This window comes from Meleagris gallopavo, chromosome 6, assembly GCF_905368555.1.
Source record: "Meleagris gallopavo chromosome 6, MGAL_WU_HG_1.1, whole genome shotgun sequence".
NCBI classification, from domain to species: Eukaryota; Metazoa; Chordata; class Aves; order Galliformes; family Phasianidae; genus Meleagris; species Meleagris gallopavo.
In genome coordinates this window covers 23735013-23756339 of record NC_139409.1, presented here as the reverse complement: position 1 = coordinate 23756339, position 21327 = coordinate 23735013, and the positions used below count along the sequence as shown (strand labels likewise).

The 21327-nt window shown below is 39.3% G+C and overlaps 1 protein-coding gene across 5 annotated transcripts in view; it reads right to left on the bottom strand.

Moving 5' to 3' along the window:
• The window catches only part of DYNC1I1 (dynein cytoplasmic 1 intermediate chain 1), a 181171-nt gene that overhangs the window by 143690 nt on the left and 16154 nt on the right, over positions 1-21327 (bottom strand). For 2 of the 5 annotated variants that reach the window (XM_085227475.1, XM_085227474.1), the window contains exons 3-5: positions 19909-20023; positions 17129-17219; positions 414-473 (exon numbers count right to left, since the gene is read on the bottom strand). In XM_085227475.1, coding sequence (XP_085083601.1) covers positions 414-473; positions 17129-17219; positions 19909-20023 — 266 coding nt within the window. The remainder of the gene's footprint in view (positions 1-413; positions 474-17128; positions 17220-19908; positions 20024-21327) is intronic. The other 3 variants (XM_085227476.1, XM_085227479.1, XM_085227477.1) reach the window with 3 other exon arrangements.

Sequence of the window (21327 nt, the reverse complement as noted above, 5' to 3'; positions counted from 1 at the left end):
AACGTAACTACAACAAAAACAAGAACGAAGGGGGAAAAGTACCTTGCAAATGATTCAGAAGGAGAAGTCTGAATCAATAGGTACAAACAAGACCAGTGTAACTATACATGCACATTAGAGTGCCACAATAATAACATTTCATCTGTAATGAAATAGTTATTTGTATTGTGTTTCGGGCAACAGAAATAGCAGCTTATCTTTCATGAGCTTCTTTAAATAGTAGTTTTTTTCCACAAAGATGGCTTTGCTGAAGCTTCTTATTGATGAAACTGAAAAAAGGAAACTTAAATTATGGTCTTTCTGAGTCAACAAAGCAAATGAAAATCACATACAAACAGCTCATCTGGGAAGCATTTGCAACATAACTCTTGCAAAGAAATGATAAATGAATAACATAAAGAGCAGACATATACCCAAGTTCAGAGTCAGACTGGAGCTGCAGCACTGAGGGGTCTGTGTCCCATTGCAAGGTCCTAGGGTGGTAATCAGCCGTGCAGCACAAAGGGGAAAAAAAAGAACACACAGAATTAACTGAAAGGATGAACAAAACCGCATCTCATTACTTACATGCCGTACGTCATACATTCAATCTCTAAGTGCTAGGTTTGATGTTAGCCTGTGATGGGGCAGGCAACTTATTAAAATTGCATATTATCAGTAAACAAAGAGAAACTGGGTTTCCTCCCAGATACAGGTTAATGATTTTGTTTTTCCTGAAAGATTTCTAACCCTCTAACTATGGTTGATGCACTCAATATGCACAATTTACAAATTTGCAATTTTACAATTTGCAAAATTAACTGTGATCATGTTTGTATGATGAGATGGATTTGCCATAAATTCCACTGAAGAGTAGTAGTCTAGCCCTTCTTATAGTCCTGGAACCGGAAGACAACCTGTAAAAAGTGCTCTGGGCACAAACATCCTACAACAAAGAACATGCTGACACCAGCTTTGCTACATTCTGGAGGCACCTGGGACAAATCAACAAATTCCTCTTCTCTTAATCCAGATAAAAATTATGGAGGAGAGGGGAATGGCACACCTGGGGAAATCTGCTTTTAACAGTGTCTTCACAGCCTACTGACACATGGATCTAACACACATAATATGAGTGCTCCAGAGATGCGGTCTCAAGTGAAGATGTTGTTCCTTGCAATGCAATGCAACTTGTCAAGCTACATCTCTTAAACACTCTGCAAACACTCACAGGGCCTTTATGGAGTCCTATCAAATATTTCCAATCTCCTGGTTTAGAAATGCAAAAATTGAGATGTTCAAATCAACATTTTCAAAATGCCTGCTCATTTCTTGATTTTACTTTATTCTTCCTCCCTAATGAAACCACATCTAATACAGAAGAGAGCTGTCAGAATCGATGACAGCATCAGAAGTACAAATTTGGCTCCTGAACACCTTTTTCTTTGATATGAGCACTGAATTATGCAATGTTCTTGCAAGTAGAGGCTAAAGCAAAGGAAAGCACTCTTCCACTAAAACAAATAAATCATACAGGGACGTTAGATAACATCAGTCCCCAAAAATTTAAAACTCCACTCATTTCTTTTGAATACAAACTTTGAGGATACAGAGAATATACTTTGACCATACTCAGCCAAGAACAGCCACATAACCAACCGTGCTTAATTTACACAAGCCTTTCTGCAACGATAGCAAATTCTGACAATGAATCATTCACATAAACTAACAAGTTATTAGACTAGAAATAGATTTCTTAAAACCATACAATTACGCTATCTTATATTCAGTAAACTATTACCAATGTTAATGATTAATCTCTAGACATCTTGCATGTACAAAAAGAATGAAGAACTTTCATGCAAACCTGCTTTCCCATGCAATGCAAGGGTGCTTATTCCCCTCAAGTTCTCTTGATCTCTAGTGATGTGTATTGGCTCAAAAGACTACAGCGATATAGAAAGTCTCCTCCAAAATAAAACAGTATTACCAAATGGTCAGAGATAAAACAATACAGTAAGAAAGAACAGACTTTGTTTTCCCATTACTTGACTGTAGCTCAAGTACAACGGAAATGAAAGTGGTCACAAGGATCTGAAGGCAGACACAAGGCAAAAGCATCAGTGGTTAATTATGTATTACCTATACACTATTAAAAGACTATCTGTGGGAAAAGGACTTATAATGGAACCAAGGTCAGTAATGCCTAAGAGGACTTGCTATGCATATGCCCATTTCCACTGTAGTATCTACCCAGGGGCTACTTGTACGCGCACATCTGGGTTTTCAAAACACTTACAAGAAAACATACATAACTCATTTCAGTTATTTCTCCTCTCCATTTATTTCCAAACATACAAAATTTCCCAAGAGGTAAAGACTATTCCAAAAGAAAAACTCTATTATCATCTGATTAAAACAGGAACAACAGGTCTCTAAAGTGCTACAACCCTTATATTCCAATTCTGAGAATCCAGACCAAGTTACAAGAATGCATATTTATCTCATACTGAGCTGGTTATCTAAATTTAGAGATCTCACACGATCAAGTCAGCACTCAAATCCCCAAAATATGAGAAAAGCAATACATAAGGGAGCAATCTGGTGTGTTGTATTCTCGAACTCAGCTGGTCACCATTTATTGCAGACAACAAGGCTGCAGGTAGCAGATCTTCAGGCTCCAGTCTTGCCCACAAGACTTGACACAACATTGTCTTGACACAACGCAAATGGCTACATGCACACCAGGGAGGGTGGTGAGCCAAAGGAAGCTACTACACATTTCAAAGGACAATACTGGTTAGCCCTTTGCTTCTTCCTGCTACCTGAAGAGTGCCTGCAGAGCAAAACTAAAGGGAGTGAACAGTGAAAACATAATAATTTAGCCAGCTTCCACAGCAATAACACTAAAGAAGAAATAAACAGATTCTTAATGGACTCGTAACCCAACAATGATGTTGACTAGCCTATTCTGTCATCCAAACTAGGAAATTACAGCTAATCTGTTTGTGACGGAAAGACATGCTGCATGACATTCCCTGATTGTTGGGATGAGCATTACCATTATGCTTGTTCTCCTGCAGACAGTACTCAGAGGGGATTGTGAAATGCCATTCGATCGCAATGAAAAATCAGTGCCAATCTTTTTCAAATCTAGTGCACAAGTTCTTTCCCAAGAGATTTCTTCACGAAGAAAAGCATTTCATGTTGTTCCACTTTTTTCTTCCTTCCTCATAAAAGAAAACTGAAATTGGCTTTGGGACTTCTAGAGACCCAAAGAAAGGGATAGAGGGAGTAATGCAGCAGACCCCAAAGACAAGTACATGGGCCTGTGTGACCAGTAGCTCAGCAGCCACACACAGGTGCTTTCATTCTGGACTTTTCAGAGACCACAGCCTGGGGAAAGCCCCCCTGAATAGACTTTGGCACAGATCCATGTAAATGAAATCTAAAGCATGTCGTCACAACATTTTAATGGGGAAAAGAGCCTCTGAGCATCAGACAGAGAGGAAAAAGCTGTACTCCCTTGCACATTGCAGTCTTTCCATAAATTTCCTGCAGACCATGTGAGTTGAGCCTCCTGCGGGTGAAGTGAGTGCACACAGCATGGGAAGAGTCTCTGGAAACTCCACAGATGGGAACTCACTGAGCATGAGATCCTGTCAGGACTAAGCCGGATCAGGCTGTTCCATCACCCAGAAAGCACAGACATTCTTTTAATGAGAACTACCCAACATTGTTTCAAAGCTGGTTGCTATATAAGTCTCCCACACAGAGACAAACAATAGCCCTGCTATCAATCTTCCTTATACATGTCTGGTGAAGAACAGCTGCCCTTGAGTGATTGTAGTATAAAAAAACTGTAACTATTACCAATTAACAGATTGGTCTAAAGCAACATGAAGGGAATGAGGACTTGTAGATCTTGCACTAAGTAGACAAAGTACAAGAGTTATCACCTCTCTTTAAAACGATCTGCTTTCATACTTTTTCTTTAGATACCTCTCTGTAACTGCTCCCTATTTACTGTGTGCTATGACCTCAATAATTTAGGAGTTTAGCACAGCATTCTTAAACGCTGGTGCTATTTCAGCCATTTGTACTGAGAGAGTACCACCAGTTCATTTTGATACAGTGCATTTCCTTTCTCTCAAGCCAGCAGGGGAATAACCTGCAGAAAGAAACCAAGGGGAGAAAGAGACCAAGACGTCACACATCTATGAAAAGATCAGATGGTAAATAAATTTGTTAAATTTTCTACTCTGAATTCACATCCACAGCACTGAAAAGATATTTAGAGCAGAACTCCAAGAGGACAGGGACTATTTCAAAATTTAAGGGAGGAAGAAAAGCAATTCAAACAGAAGGATTCCCTTTTTGTACTATAATTAGAAAGGAAAAGCAGGCACTCTGCCATGTGTTACGGTGCCCTGCAGAAACTTACTTCCAGACAATTTTATTCTAATTGCATTATGCTGTTTGTATCAATTAAAAATGCAGAAAAAAAACCCTAAAATAAACAAACTACAAATGAAAGAAAATATTTGAACTTTTTTAGAAAAATCTCAGCCTCATAATGCATGAATGAAGCATAAATTCTGTCATCTAAAGCTCTCTGAAATTCATGAAGACTTCTCAGCTAATAATGAAAACTTTTGATCTGGCCTTGGTGATAGTACATAAAACAAGTTAGACACCAGTGCCAACAAACATACCTACCAAAATACCATCATAAAAGGATATTAAATATCCTGGATCATGGTCAGACTGTGGCACAGCTCAGCTCTGCTAAGTGCCTTAATCCAACATGCTGGCGGCTTTGTTTCAACTCTTCTTCCTTGAAGCTAAAATCAAATCTTCCCTCATCTGTTGCGGACGCTCCAGAACATGTGTTCTGCATGACTTCTTTTCTCCCCTACTTTCCCTTCTCAGGTCAAGAGCAACCAGGCCTGAAAATTCATGCTTTGAAAAAGGCTACTCACAGAAATAACAGCAAACTCCGCTTTTTTCCAAGGGGCCTCTTGCAGGGTAGAAACCTCTCTGCTGCTTTGCAAATCACTCTTTCAAGCAGAACTGGAGGAAAGCAAACATCACATTGTGTCATCTCCTGTCACCACAAGCTGTTGTGCTCTCCAGACCAAGAGAAAACCACACTGACACTGTCCTGAGGTATCCACTGAACAGAGTTATTCATATGTGTCTCTAATGAAACAACCTGACACTCCAAATCCAGCATCTTCTCTTGTGGTAACAGAAACATCCTAAAATTATCCTTTGTGTGGGAACTAACTCTGCTCTTCTGGCCCAAAAATACAGTGAAGGAGTGTATCATGACTCCACAGATTTAGTGTGTTGAAGTTTTCAGAGCTCAAGGGCCAATCCCATTAAACAGAACACAGATTGTTTAACTGCTGCCAAAAAAAAAAAATTAAAAAATGAAGAGGGAGACACAACATACAAAACATACAAAGCTTCAAAGAACCTTTGTTTTGCACCAGAGTAAAACGCTTCTAAAATTCTACAAATGTTAGGAAAAAATTACTATTGCCCCTTCCCCTGTCCAAGGTAGCAGACAAACTTATACTTCAGGCACCTTGGAAGTGCTCTGGTACAGAAGCAAATCATCATTGGCTCTCTGCGTTAGAACAGGAAGACAGGAAATTGCTCCACACAGGAGTTCTCAGTATCCAGCTTAGTCTCCAGCTGTGAATAGGTGTCAAAGGTGGCTATCCACAAAGAATTTTGGGGGAAAAATCAACTAACTTGACTAACAATCACCTACATTACACTCCCACACTGGAGAGGACAGGGTACCTTGCCTGTGTGACTCTTCCAATTTGTTATCCTGGCCACTGGTAGTGTAACCATGAATCCATCTAACTTGTGTTCAAAGGAGCATCTGGGCATCTGCAGGCCAGCCAGCCTCACCTCAGTGTGGCGAGGGAACAATCCTTCATTTTAGATAGTCAAAGCCCAACTGGATAGGTAAGCCCGCTTTGAGTGGAGGGGTTCAACCAGACTCCCATGGCACCTTCCAACCTCAGCCACTGTGGTTGTGTGATTCCTTGCTCTTCCCTTCATCTCCCCACAATGCAGAGCCAGTACAGAGCTATCTGCCTCTGTACTGACAGGAGAGCTACTACTTGAAAGCCTGCAATGCTCCATTTGGTTCTGGTTTACTTTTATTCTGACTTGCATAAAAAGTGAATTAGGAAAAAAGCAGACAAAAAGGAAAAAAAATAATTAAGTGCTGTCACATAAAAGCATTAAATTGAAAAGAATAATAGGACTCTTATTTTTAAGTTTGATTCAGAGATGAGCCCCATGCTTAAAAATGGGCTCAGGTTAGTTTCCACAAGATTCAGAATTGCTCACATTAAGAACTGTGCATCTATACATGGATAACATACAGAAGTACAGATTCCACCCAACTTGTACATTCCTAAAAATATGGGGCGCCACAGCTGTGAGACTTTATTTTTATATCACCAGTAAAATACAAGCATTTAGATAAGTTTAAAAGTATTTGTTCAATGATCCCAAATATTTTCACTTAAATTTGCAAATATTAGTGGATTGTGGTTTAATATGTAATCTATCACATATCTAGCTGTTTGATGTTTTTTTTTCCCCAAGAGCTGGATATTGCCAAATTGGTGTAAGGTATAATTAGCTATAAAATTTTAAAAAGTTCTACCTAATTTGTTGAGTCTAAATCAGTTTCTCCAACGCTCCTATTTTAACATTGATTAATTAGAAAATCTGAAATAGAAATTGCAAGAAGTTACAGCAGATGTTTGAAAATACATATGTGTATAGACAAGTGGCTTGGTTTTTTTAGATCTTTGTAATCTTAATTTCCTCTGTAATTTTCACTTTCTGATATTGGTAATACATTTAAAACGTGTTTCCAAAACAAAACAGATCAAGAAGATTCAAAACCATTATTTAAAGATGGAAAAGTATCACTTGCCTCAATTGGTGCTTTGCATTTAAGCCACTATTCAGGAGCCATCTGTGCTCTGTTTAGCAGATCTGTTCCACTTTGAAAGGATTGGCAAAAAAGAAAATACCTTCCTTGTGCTACTTGTTTTCTGAAGCACATTGTAAGCAAGATGGTTATCAGCCTTTAGGGAGGACTTGTGCCTCTCAACAAGACTCTCACTTGTGCAGCAGAACAGTCTGACATCACTGTGGGTGATATTTTTGGAGCTGGGATGGTAATCATAAAATAAAATGCCATAAAACATTCAGTGAACAAGTGGTTTGGCACCGCTGCTGGACCAGAGCCGGATACTTGGGTTTGCAGTTACGTTTCCAAGCAGGCTGACACCTCTGACTTCCAGTCTTCACCAACAAAAAGAGCAATGATGACCTCCCTCAGAGCACAGCACTGTCTTTTAGATGCCTGGCAACCATAATAGCATTTTTCAGAAAGGCATAAGTTTAAAATACTCTTTTTTCTTTAAAGGTATATTTCTAAAAATCATAGGGTAGTATTTTAAAAATTGTATATTCAAAAATTTTCTTAAATCAAGGCCCTGTTGCTAGATGTATTTAATAATTTTCAAAATCAATTTGTAATTTAAATTGGACTGAAAAATTCTTGACATGGTTTTTATAGGACTGATATATAATGGAATGAACACCTTATTGATTCATAGAATTACACTAATTAATCAGCAGTAAAATTCATCCAATTTGCTGAACTTATTTCTTATATTTAAAGCTGCCCTTCTTTCAGGTCTACGTCATAGAATATGACCTTCTGGCAATGTAATGAACCTTGTCCTTCTCACAGTTTATATGCCATAGCTACAGGGATGTTAGTCTGGAAATCTACGCCGATTTACCAGAAGGTCACTGGGAACAGCAGGCAGTCTCTGAGAGGACAGAGGGTCAACACAGTTAGAAGCTTCTGCTGAGCCTCTGCATCCACACAGATTTACTGTAAGTGCTGGAGAGTGTGAACTGCCATCCTGAAAGGGCATTAATAAAAACCTTGTTCAGGAGGAGGGAGGCACATATTGCTTTCTTCTTGCAGGAAACCTTGAAGCAGTTTGAAAATTCTTTAAAGAAATACATTTTTAATCTTGTATTTTTTTAAACCAAGTCCAAGTGACAAAAGAGAATTCGGATGATCCAAAATGTCATCAGGTCCTGCAGACAATTTGAAGGAACTTCAGCACTCATGTCGGGACACTTTGATCCAATGTCCAAAAAACAATTTTCTCACAGACTTTAAGGGGGGTTGGAAAGAGTCCTATAAGAGACAAGGCTATATTTATTAGTCAAGTCTAATAAAGGCAATCCATAGCCCTTCTAATGAATGAAACCGATAACAGCAAGGTTGGAACCTGCAATATTGTCTTCACAACTGAAGAAGAAGCTGGAAGCTTCCAGCAACTTACTCACGGCAGAGCAACATTCACTAATTGCAAGCTGGGAGAAGAGTTGCTGCTGTCCTTCCTACACAGAATTTATTTTGTGACAGTGTACCTGTGCGTATGAACAATACTCAAGTGAGGCAGAAAATGTCTACTTGCAAAAAAATGGCACCAGTTTAACTATGTTAAACAGTTCAACATAAGAGGAGATCTCACAAAATTTAATTAAATCAAGAAGAGATTCTATGCAAGAAAACTTCTCTTTAAAGCGAGCTGCCCTTACCAAGTTAGTTGTTCTTAAACGAGAATAAACTGATTTGATTTGTTTTAAGAGCACTGGTGTTTTAAACCTCAAATCATCTCATTGTCTGACTAAATATATTCATGATATGTCTGGAAAAAAATACAGAAAAATACCTACAACTGGGCCGGTAACCTAAATGGTTAAGAGGGGCTTTATGCATTAATGTTATTTTCTTCAGGGTGCAGCTGCGGCTCAGGTTTCCAAGGCATTTTATGAAGTACCCTGGGAATGGCAATCTTTCCTTTAATTTATAGCGTGGAGATGCTTGCTAATGAGAAAAATAATCAAAGATCTGGAGAACTGAACTCTATCCATCCTTTAGGAATGAAAGCACAAAACTCCTTAATGATGCCATGGGCTCACATGGTAAAAGCATTGCAGATGATTCTAATTAATAAGGACCATTCTGACTTTGTAATCGGCACGCACTGAAAAACACTCCCTGCTTTCTAGGTCAGATGTACAGACACTTGAAAGCAACTGCCAAGTATCAGTCCCTAAGGTGTCTGCTTATGTTTAGAGGCTAAAAAAACATGTATGACACAAAGAGGCTTCAAATATCTTGTGCTAAATATACACTGAATGTAAAGGAGGAGAATCGTGGTTGTTTTTGTGCAGGCACAGAAGGAGGGAACAGACTGTGGGAAATCCATCTTCCTCCAGCCTCGTGCACAGACCCACCATCCCATAAGTGAGTGGGGGATGGGAAGCCTGAGAAATTTAATATACCATCCCAAACCCATCAAAAGAGAGGTGCAAGCTCAGCACCACCCAGGGTTATTTTGTGTGCCTCCAGCCATCAAGGAAACCTTTCTCTCATCTCCTCACTGTGACAGACTCGTGTCTGCAGCACACTACAGTCCCTAGGATTAAAATCCTTCCCTTCTGAACAAAACACCATTCAAGTGAAGCATGTATTTTCCCTTGGTCTTTCCTGAAGTTCTCTTAGAGTCTTTACATTGCTCCGTGCTTCCCTTTGCCTGAAGTGAGGGTAGGAAATATGCTACATGGACAGTAAAAGATGATGTACTGCAATAATTTAACCTTCCTGTTTAACTGAAATTGAGAGCAGGATCTAACCTCCTCCTCTGCCTCTGTATGCATTTAATTAAACAGCAAAGGCGATATTTTAAAAGAAGGTTGCATTCTGATGCCCTTTCTTTCACTTGTCAGTGTGTTATTGTGTAGGTAAGGTGCTGCTTAAAAATGAAATAATGGAAGTAACAGCTGAGTTGCCAAGTCTGACTTTTTTTCTCAGGCAAAAAGCCTGGAAAACACAGAACATAAAGACTTTGGTGACATCTGGATATACCTGAGAGATCAGCAAATAAAGGCTTTAATTCCTACATGTCAAGAAGACATCTCTTAACTGGGTATATCTTCTTCTGACTTGACAGAAGTGAGCAAGATTTACACACACAGCTGTAAAAGGGTAAATACATTACTTAAATGCCACACTCTGACTCAGTGCCCAGTTGCTCCAGAGCTACATCTTTCCCTTTGAGTGTGTTATGTGAGAAAGAAAAAGGTTGTGCTTCATATGTGCATTTCAAACAATTTAGGACAAGTCTAATGTTGAGGCATTGCATAAAAAGCAGATCAACTAATAGCTATACAAAAATGAGTGAACATACTACACAGCAAAAGGCCTTCTGCTCTCCGTGCAGTGGGACAATACAAACTGAGTGTGGACATCAACCCAATGAAAGAAAACGTATTACTGTGAATTTGTTTTTATACCCAAAAGACTCAAAAGTAGGCGGAAACAATTCAAAAATCACACCTGATGAAAAGGTACACAAATGGAGAAAAATGTTTTCTGAACTTCCAAAGGGCGTAAGAGAGCAGAAGATGTGTTTCTGATTCACTATCAGTAAGAACATCCAAGCTGATGTGACAGCTGCTACAGTGTTCTCTGAACTCAACTTGGGAAAGCATTCAGAGGTCACAGTAACTGCAAGATGAACTGACAGTGGACAAAAAAGCATGCCAGCAGCCAAAACCAAAGGTGACAATGCTCCTCAGAGAAAAGTCATCCAGCATTACCAACAGCTGTTCTATTTCTAGGATGACTGCAACTTTTTACTTAAAAATAAAAATCTGCAGTAACGATGAGGCAGTCAAGATTCCATAGCAGTCAAGCTTCTACAAGAAATGCCATGTTACTGCTTCAAAATCTCTTTGAAAAACCTGATTTCTCTTCTATTTTTGCTTTCTTTTGGTATCTAATGTTGTACTTAAAATTCATTTTCATAGTAATTTTCATTAAATATTTACATATGGTTTTATCTAAATAAGGACTGACCCTGCAAAGATTTACTTCAAATAAGATCCATTCACTGATGGAAGCCAAACAACTTTAGTCAAACACATCTCGAAAACTGTGGTATCAAGGGAACCATAGCATAATTCAGGCAAGTCTCATTTAAAGTAGGTGTTATAGAGTTCCCTAATCCAACAGTATGAGTAGCTGTAGCCAGACAAAAATACCAAAACCAATGGACTGAAAAAGAAATACTATGAAATAATGTATCTGGATGCTTGCACTATATTACAGCAGACAAAACACCACATTGACATAACCACTCTCTGACAGCAAGTACCAGAAGACGAAGAATGCTTTCTGTCATCTTTGTCTTCACTGTAGCCCAAGAAACAATCAGGTATCTAAATGTACACGCAGCAATATATGCAAGTTAGAAAGAGCACAGATGAAGTTGTTGCAGAAAGAAAGGCAATCATTAACCTTTACTTGTCCCAGGCAGCTGAGCCTTTTGCATTTCACTGAGCAGATGGAAGGTGGGAAACCTTACACACAGCTTAATGGGATTCTCATGTTTCACTGCAAAATGTACATGGGGAAGTGTTCAACAATAATAGGGCTGCTACTGTACAAACCTACCATTGTATGGTAATGAAACCAATTGGGCGATGTACAGAAGTAGTGAAGGAGAGAAGAAAAAACGGACTACACAGCTAAATCACACCTTGGTCCACAAATAGAACTCATCCACGTGTGCAGTACACTAGGGTGAGCACACACACACCCTACAGGTGACACAGGAATACATATGTAGGTCACTCCAAAAGTAATTCCTCCTATTTATTCCCATGAAAACTACAACAAACAGCACAATAACACTAATTGAAAGAGCAAATTCTCAGCTACGAAACACTGTTTTTCAGTGTAGTCACCACCATTTTGCAAATGAACAAGGGCCTGTGTGCTGCACTTATAGGCATCTGCACCAGTGGAGGTGAACCACCACCTCACTGTGCTCACGTTCATGAAGCACATGACACATTTAGTGTCCATAAACATTCTGCAAGCATCAACGAATGTCACTGGGTGCCATTTTTTCTGCATAGAGAAATTCAATTCCACACCTTTGCTTCACATACATTTCCATCTCAGATGCCATTGTGTCAGACTGTCCCCCTGCTACCATCCGTCACATGGCAACAAAATGTAATGGGACATTGGTGGGAAGGTTCAACCTCTACTGCCCAACCACCAACATCCACCTCTGACGTTGTGGGACAGCATAATGAAATAGGAGACATCACTGTCAGAGCAGCCCTCATAGTTAGATGAAATCTCAATTTCTGGTATGCACAGCTATATAACCTGATCATTAGCAAAAGAACGTGGGACATCAATGTCCCTGAACAAAATACTCGCTCTGAAATGCTAAGCAGAGTATACTGTATTATAGCAGAATCTCAATGAGATCCTGCAATGCTGTCTTGTGGTAAATATGTCTGAACATGCCATAACAGAAAGCCCTGTGAATTAATAACTTATCCATCCAGAATTCAGGCTGTGATGTAATACTCCTATCTATGCAGCACAGCAACAGAACCAATCCTGCGCAAATATGTGGAAACAGGCAAGCTGCCCTATGTGCAACAACTGGGCTCCGATAAATTGTTCAGAGCAGCCTAGTAACTAAGAGCAGTACATGCAAAATCTAATTTTTAAGCTTTACAGTTATGGATCCAGAATCAAAGTACAATGATGGTGAAGGGTCTGGAGGGGAAGACATATGAGGAGCAGCTGAGGTCCCTGGGTTTGCTCAGCCCAGAGCAGAGGAGGCTGAGGGGAGGCCTAATGGCAGATGCTGCTCCTCACAGTGCTGAGCTCTGCTCTGTGTGACAGTGATAGGGCCTGAGGGAACGGCATGGAGGGGAGGGGCAACTGGGGGTTAGGGAAAGGGTCTGCACCAAAGGGTAGTGGGGATGGAACGGGCTGCTCAGGGCAGTGGTCATGGCACTGAGCTTGTTGGAGTTTAAAAAGCATCTAGACAATGTTTTCAGACATACGGTCTGATTCTGGGGTGCTCCTGTGTGAGGCCAGGAGTTGGACTCAATGGTACTCTCTACCTACTGTGATTCTGTAACACATTTCTGCCTACTTGGAATTTATCCCCACCACAACCAAAAAATGATAAACAAAAATATTGGCTGCCCTGTCCAAATGGAAGCATTCAAAGAAAACTGCCACCAGTTTCAAGCACCATTTATCTAACATCTTTACATTCTTAATGTTGCTATCATAATGTCTTGTCACGTACCAGAAGTTGGAACACTCTCGAAACATAACGTCATCCTTGGTGAAAAGGCTATGACAAATAGCCATGTGGTACTGAAGATCAAGCAGAAAAAAAAACAAAAAAACCAACACATAAAAACCTGTACTACACAGGACAGAAATGGTTCCATAATTTAGTGTTATTACACAGCCCGCCCCACACGTTATCCTAATAAGCTTAATGGCATCAGGGAAAAGGCAGCACTGCTCTAGCTATTATGTATGAGATAATGGACAATGGTGCTGCTGGATGGCAGCACTACCAGTGTATAGATCTTAAACCAAAAGGGACCATTGTGACCACACAGCTTTTCTTCCTGTGCAACAAAAAGCTGTACGGCTCTTCTGAACGAATTACTGTTGGAGTTATTATCTGCCTGTCGGCCAGGCACATTATCCTGAATGAGAAATGCCCAGTGATACAACATTCAATAGAGTATTTAAGTAAATTGCTTTAGTGATTAATTTGTCTTGTCATTAAAATTTTACAGTTTTCCTTGTTTTATATTTGGCCAGCTCCAATGCCAAACAATTTGCTGTCTGTTAAGCTCTGCCAACATGAGCCCTTCTGCTCCTCATATAATTTCTATACATAGAAAGCAAGTTACCAGCTAGTTTTCATTTTCTTAACTAGGGTAGAAATAGATCTGTGGTACCAGGACAACAACTACTCAGCACCATCTGCCTGAACCCTCGCTACTTATCAACTAACTTCCTAAAAAGCAGATGTCAGAAATTTGGATTTCTAGATTTAGCTCCACAATGCTCACTGGTCTGTAAGAAATCACAGGTGTTTGCCAATCAAAACAAACCTCAGGTGTGCTTGTGATACTGAAACCAATAGATTCAGTCTGATTACTATCGTGCCATCAAAGTAGGAACACAGCCTAGTTCTGCACCAAAAACCAGTGCTTCACTTGGGACCATAAAAACATCTCTTGCTTTCCTCAAAGCTCTCAGCAGGGCTTCTCTCAAAGGCATTATCTTCTGTACCAAACCAAAACCTATGACTTTACTTTTTTTTTTTTTTTTTAATTATTATTTAAATATCCACATTTTCTTCTGGAAATCACTTCATCAATAAATGATCAGTCTGCTTCCAGCCTGTGTAGCTCTGTTCTGCCAGCCTGTATGCACCAGTTCTTCCTGCAGCAGTGTCAGCAGCAACAGACAAGCTGTGATCTCTGAGACTGGGCACTAGCAGCTCTAGAATTAATCCGCTCTCCTCCTGAGTCTATGCTCAGTCTACAGTTGCATAGCCAATTTACAGCAGAATGATAAAAATGGGGAGATCTCACATGCATAAAATCATAGAATAATTTAGGCTGGAAAAGACCACTAAGATTATCTAGTCCAACTATAACTAATCCCCACTATGCCCACTGACCACAACCCTCAGTTCCAAATCTACACACTCCCATTGACACTTCCATGGGAAGCTGGTCACACTAGAGAAAGGTGGAGTTCATGGTTTGGTTGTGATTCTTCATTTAGGGTAGCTATTTGTTTTAAACAGTCCTTTAGCCATAGAATCATTAATGTTGGAAAGGACTTCTAGGATCATCCAGTCCAACTGTCTACATACCACCAATACTGCCCACTAAACCACGTCCCTCAGTGCAATATCTACATGCTTCTTGAACACCTCCAGGGACAATGACCCTGCCATTTCACTGGGCAGCCTCTTCCAGTGCCACAACAGTCTTTCCGAAAAGAAATTTTTCCCAATATCCTACTTGAATCATTGACATGGCCAATGTACCCTCTTTATAGAGAAAGCAAGATGGAGAGATGCGTAAAAGGAAGAATAACCTTCCTTATACAGATAAACAGGCATCTGCACATTATCAAGATAAATCAGAAATAATGTCTAGGCATTCCTCTGGCAGAATACAGCAAAGGTGATTTTATCCTGCTTACCTCGTGTGATGACAGCTCTGTTATCGTTTTCCTCTTCAAGTTGGACAGTTCTAACACACATGCATGCCTGAGTGTACTGATGCACGCAAACACACACTGAGTACATCTTCTGCACCCAATGACAAACAACCATCCAGTACTATCCACCAGTTACAGAGATGCCCTGAGACATGGACAGTAGCTTGTGGAATTGCCATTACCACAAGTCAGTCATGCCAAGTACTCGTGGCCAATCTGATGCAAAACACAGCACTTTGAATATCAGAGAGAATGGCAAGCAAAGCCATGAACGGCAAACAAGGCCCTGGGATTAGCACTGAATTCCTAGTATGGCCACAACAATACAGAAAATTATCCAGAAGGATAGCTCATAACATAGTACATCATGACCCTTGAAGATGAGAACAAATTCAATTCTCTTCTCTAGAGAAATGTGATCATATGCTGTCGTTGCTTGTTGATGGCAGAGATTTGAAGTGGTAGTATAGGCCATGTTAAAATAAATTCCTTCAAATAAATTTCACTGTCTTAACATCAGAAAAGTTACACCATTACCGCATCATGAGGAACTTAGAAATATCCAGTTAGCATTGTCACAGCTACATCGAGGACTGCAGAAAGTAACTTTATCCTGAACAGCAGTCTACATTTTGTTTAAAAACAATTTTTGTTCTCCTCAAAGTATTTTTGCTTACTGGAGTCCGCTTTTGTTTATAAATGTAGCATTACACTATTTTACACGTTTTGAACTGCCATATTTTATAGGCTAGAGCTTTCCTACTTAACGACCTCCATGCCTTCTAGAGGGCTGAGCAACTTCCTCATCTCAATGGATGGTGTCTGCATTGGGCTGAAGGGGAATACAGTGTACTTTCAGCTTACAGAACTGTGGGGTTTTTTTAACCAGAAGGCTGGTGTGGAACTAAATCTAGTAATCCGAGCTCTGTAACATTCCTGGTTAAGTATGTAGAAGTACGGCACCTGACTATGCATGTAAAAGTATAGTACTGGAAACTGTACACTGCAGAGAGAAATCAGTGAGTTTTCATGCTATTTGTAGAGGTTTTGGCTCACAGATTTGGATGAGTTGGTTTTATTTTGAGACAGTTTAATACAAAAAGAACAATTAGGACCCATGTTTTACATTTTTCAAAATACACAGTATAGTTGCTTGGAACTCTTCTCACTTGAATGTATCCTCTGTGAGCACCAGCATCCTGCTTACTTTTTTAGCAACATCCTCATTACTTTTTTACTCTAAACTAGAAATTATTCATAGATTGCCACTTGCATTTTCAATTTCAGTCATATAAACCAAGATAAGAAGGTTGCCCCTGTGCCCATCCCTTACACCCACACCATGCTTTTCAACAAGAAGAGAGCTGCTTCCCTCCCACTTTACACAAAACAATCTGATAACTACAGTTTCCAAGAGAGGATTGCCAGGAGGTTTGGGGGGGTTTCAGCCTGCTTCTTTACAAGCTCTACCCCACCACTGTCAGTGCCACACACAACAATGAGCAGCAGTACAAGAACCCAAGACAGCCTGGTGTAACATGTGAACAGTTAACAAGACTTCACAAGGGATTGGCTGTATGCACAAAGATTACTCACATGAATAACAGGGTCTACAACTGGGCACTTCCTCTATTTTTAGCACATATCCACAAAGAATGACAGATTTCTGAGGGCTTCTTTAGACGCATCAGTTCAGTTCTTGCTTCCAGTACACGGCTTCTGGCACCTATCACTTATCACCAGCTTGCTGTGTGTGCTTATCTACCTCATGTCTGAGACCAGTCTGACTGGATGGTGACACACAGTGGAAAACGCACAAACAAAAGTACACATCAGATAGAGCACGTTCTTATTTATGGAAGCAGAAGGAAAAAAGGGGGAAGTAAAAGTGAAGCAAACAAACACATTTATTCAACACCATTGTCTTACCTTCCTATGGGTCCCAGATCTCCAGAGTCCTGGCTGCCTGCATCACTGGGTGTGCTCACTGATTTCGAAGAGGGAGACATAGGGGTTGGGACTAAATAATGAAAATAACAGGTATCCCATGTTAACACATGCAGCGACTGCACTGATGAAGAGCAGTGTCAGACAAATCAAAACCAATGGACCAAAATGACAGTGGATGAATGATAAGGAGAGTTTGAAATGGTGAAAGCAAATAAGGAAAGGAAAGAAAAAGAAAAGGAAGAGAGTCAAGTGAATTTTAAGTCTTCTGGAAATGCTAAACTGACATGAATTTAGACAGGACTAAAAGCCCAATGTGATTCCACAACTAATCAGTGGCGGAGATATCTGCAGAAACAGAATTTTTTTCTTGGCTGCATTTTTAAGCTGACTTTCAAAAGATTTTAAATGTATGAAGAAATACCAGGGGCTCATCTTGTCAGAAATCTAAGTGAACTCTTCTGGTAGCCACGAAGGCAAAACAGCAAGCAAACTTCTCAAATTTTCCATTTAAATTAAAAGCCGCTGCCCATTAGATATGTTCTAAGACTGCAGTGCAGAAATGGCATCCAAAATAAAAGTTAAATAAGGAAATCCAGCTAAGTTAAAATCATTTCCCAAAGATGGTGAGAATACGTGTTAATTTGCTTAGCAAACATCTTTTCTTAAATAATTTAAGTTGTATTAGATTGCCATTTTGGATGAGACACGATTTCCACACTCAAGGAAATATTTCCCTTGGCTTAGATACTATTTGCACTCTCTAGAAATGATTTTCTCTTTGGTTTGCTGGGGCTTTTGAAGCATATTCATGCAAATCCAGCTTTGTTTCCTTTAACAGGAAAGGAAGATCACAGCTCAAGGTCAGCCCAAGTTTAAGCTCTTCAGCAAGGAATAACAAATGAAAAAGTATAAATATCTTGATTTCTTTTAAAATGGTTTCTCAAAAATATTTAAAGTGCAGGAATGGCTCCAGTCAAGATTTAGCACAAGTATTCTTCAAAGCAGCCACACTGAATAAAACGCAAAAAGGAGTTCTAATGCAATAGTGAGGTTTCCCATTTGGTTTAAATCATGTGCATTTCTTTTTATAGATTTAACTGAGTGAAACTTTAAACTATTTTGTTACGCTCTATAATGTATAACGACAGACTTGTCAAGAGACTTGGATTTTCCATGTGGTCAAACATTTCATGCAGATTCTTACTAGAGACTGTCACAGAAATGAATGCAGCATGGAAAGTGAATTCATCTTCATGACAGTCCTTTGGCAGGTTACAGGTATGGCATGGCAGTTTATGTATTCCACATTCACAGTGGGATCTGGGCATCATATGTGAAGGCAGAATTAAGCTTTCCTTTGTATACTAATTGTCAGTGTATACAAAAGGGAATTAAGAAGGACAGAATACTACTGCTTAATTAAGATCATCTTACATGTGAATTTTAATGTTCTTCCGATAGCACAAAGAAAATAGTTAACTAAGAACCATTATTTTGCAACATTAATAAGTGTTCATTTATTATATAAGGAAATGTATCCACATTTTTTAAGATAAATATGAATATTCTAAATGCACAAATATTAAAAATGTATTGAAGTGATGTATTTGTATATACACCACTAGATTATTTACAAAGCATATTTTATGATACGTTAACCCAACAGTTACTCGGGAGACATTTTTTCTGAGAAGTGGTATTTAAAAGTTCCAATCAGTAGATTATAACTTATTAAAATGGTAACTTGTCCCAGAAAATGTTGGTTGATGCAAGGTAGGGACTGAATTCCTCAATTCATGCTTCAGAATGTCATCATCTACGTTCATAAGGAACTATGCAAGTGCTTTCTGAAACCAAGGCTTCTATTTTCTTTTCTTTTCCCTAAACATTACAGGCAAGAATATCTAGGGGTAAAATCCTAGACTCAGTGCCGAAGAACTTAATGACAAAGCCCAGCACCTCCAGAGATGCCAATATTTCAGCTAAAACAATGAGAGTTATTCTATATTTAAAGGTGAGGAAAGCACTTGAAAGAGAAGGAATGAGAAAGTGAGAGGAAGAGGGGCAGGGCAGGGCAAGGCAGGGAGGAGAGAAAAAGGGAAAAAAGGAAGGAAGCAAGGAAGGAAATTTCTCACTTAAGGGCCAACTGATACATCAGATAGAACTTAATCAAGTATTTCAGATACTATTTTCTCACGTATTTTTCTTAAACTGAGGACTCTAGATTTCTATAGTTTAAATACCAGAACAGCCAGGTCCAAAAAAACCACAAAAATAATCTGTTGATAAGCTTTCTGATCATTGTGATTTGCCTTTTTATTTTCTCTCTCCATTTTGCTTGAATTTTAATGAAATAAACGGGAGTTCCCCACATGACTATGCTCCACCTTGCTTAGCAAATGCTTGTATTTATGAAACAAAGATTGGGGTTAATGAGGCGCAGCATTTATTATATTATTTGTGGGTCATCAGGTGTGAGAGAAGCCCTAATAGTCCATCAGAAAAGAAATCATTACTGGTATGCAAAATCAACCTGCAATGCAAAAATTTCTTCTAGAAATGAAACAGATGTTTTGGCAATGGTAAGTACTCAAAATGCCATGAGCTGGTATGTGCAAATGGTATGGTAGGCATTCAAACAGAAGAGTTCACTTCACTAATACAGCCAAAAAATCAAAAAAAGCAAAGCATGCTTTAATAGGAAGAATGCATTCATTGTGGCAGAGTTGAATGCTTTACAGTATACTTCTCTTAAATACCTAGAGGTGGTTCTGGGGATATGCCAATGCTTTGCAACAAAGCTTCTGTCTCTCTTCTTTTGCGGTCTAGGTCAGAATCTTCTTGAGCTGGCTCCTTCTTTTGCTGTAGATCAGCCTCAATTAAAAAAAAAAAAAATCGTCCACATATAATCAGCTCTAGCAATTAAGTGTATGAAAAACATTCACATGCACAATTGATTACGAAAACTTCAAAATTCACTTAGAATGTTTAGGTAGCTAATTTATACTGTTTATATGTTAGTTACAATACTTTCCCCTGACTACATGAGAAAACTGATCTTTGCAAGTATTTTTTACGGAACACTAATGGACATCTTTTGCCTCTCACATATCAGATGCAGTTACTCTGTACAAAATGGAAGCCAAAGCATTTTTCTGACTCCACATACTACAACTTGACGGACTGAAAATGCCAGTGTTAGCTTATTCAGCTAACACTGACACTGACCATAGAATAACAGATATCATGACCCTGATTAAAAATGACCCCATCCCTACTTCCTCAGGGATCAAGAAATAAAATTCCACTGGTCTTTGGTGATGTAGACTGAGGGCCTACATTAGGTCCCAAGCACTTGCAGGCAGTAAAAATACTGTCTTAGAACTTCAGCATCAAATAGGAGCAAAGAAGAGGACTAACACCTAAAACAATATTTTGGCAGCCCCTGACACCTACAGCCAAAATTAACGGTCCACCAGATGCCTTCCTCTTTGCTTAGACAACTACATCTTCACAGAATCACAGAATGGTACTGGTTGGAAAGCACCTGTGCAAGACGCTTCTTGGAGTTTCCACAGGCTAGATTCAGTGGCTAGAGCTGGCTGCTGGGGTCAGTGGAACTTTCTAACCACAACAGGATCTCCACAATATGTAAAATCAGGCAGGAGACAAAGAAAAGAACTCAGTAGCTTCCTCTAGCCACTGGCTTGCCTCCCATCTCTTTAGTTCATTAACAGGCTAGTGCTGAACACTGAAAATACTAACATCTAAAGTTCTGCTTACAGAGGACTCAGTGACTCTAGGAGCCTCACTGGGATATGTGCTGGTAATTGCACAAAAATGTCTCAGATGAAAAAAGACAAAAATGACGACCAAAACTGAAACATGGATTTCTTGGATCACATCACATTTCCACAGTAATTCTGTGAAATTCATGTACAATATTAAAGTGTCAGTTTAAAAGGAAACCAGTTATTAGTAAAGGATAACAGGTGCTTTAAACAATAGTAAGTGTTGACATTTGAAGGAAAGGAAACATAATCACTTAATGCTTCTCTGACTTTGCATGAAAATGAATATCCACTCCCTGTCAATTCTCACCTCTGTTCCACTAAGTGAATGAATAAAAAGAAGTACAAATCCCTTAATGAAAAATCTAATGCATATTGTCAAGGACA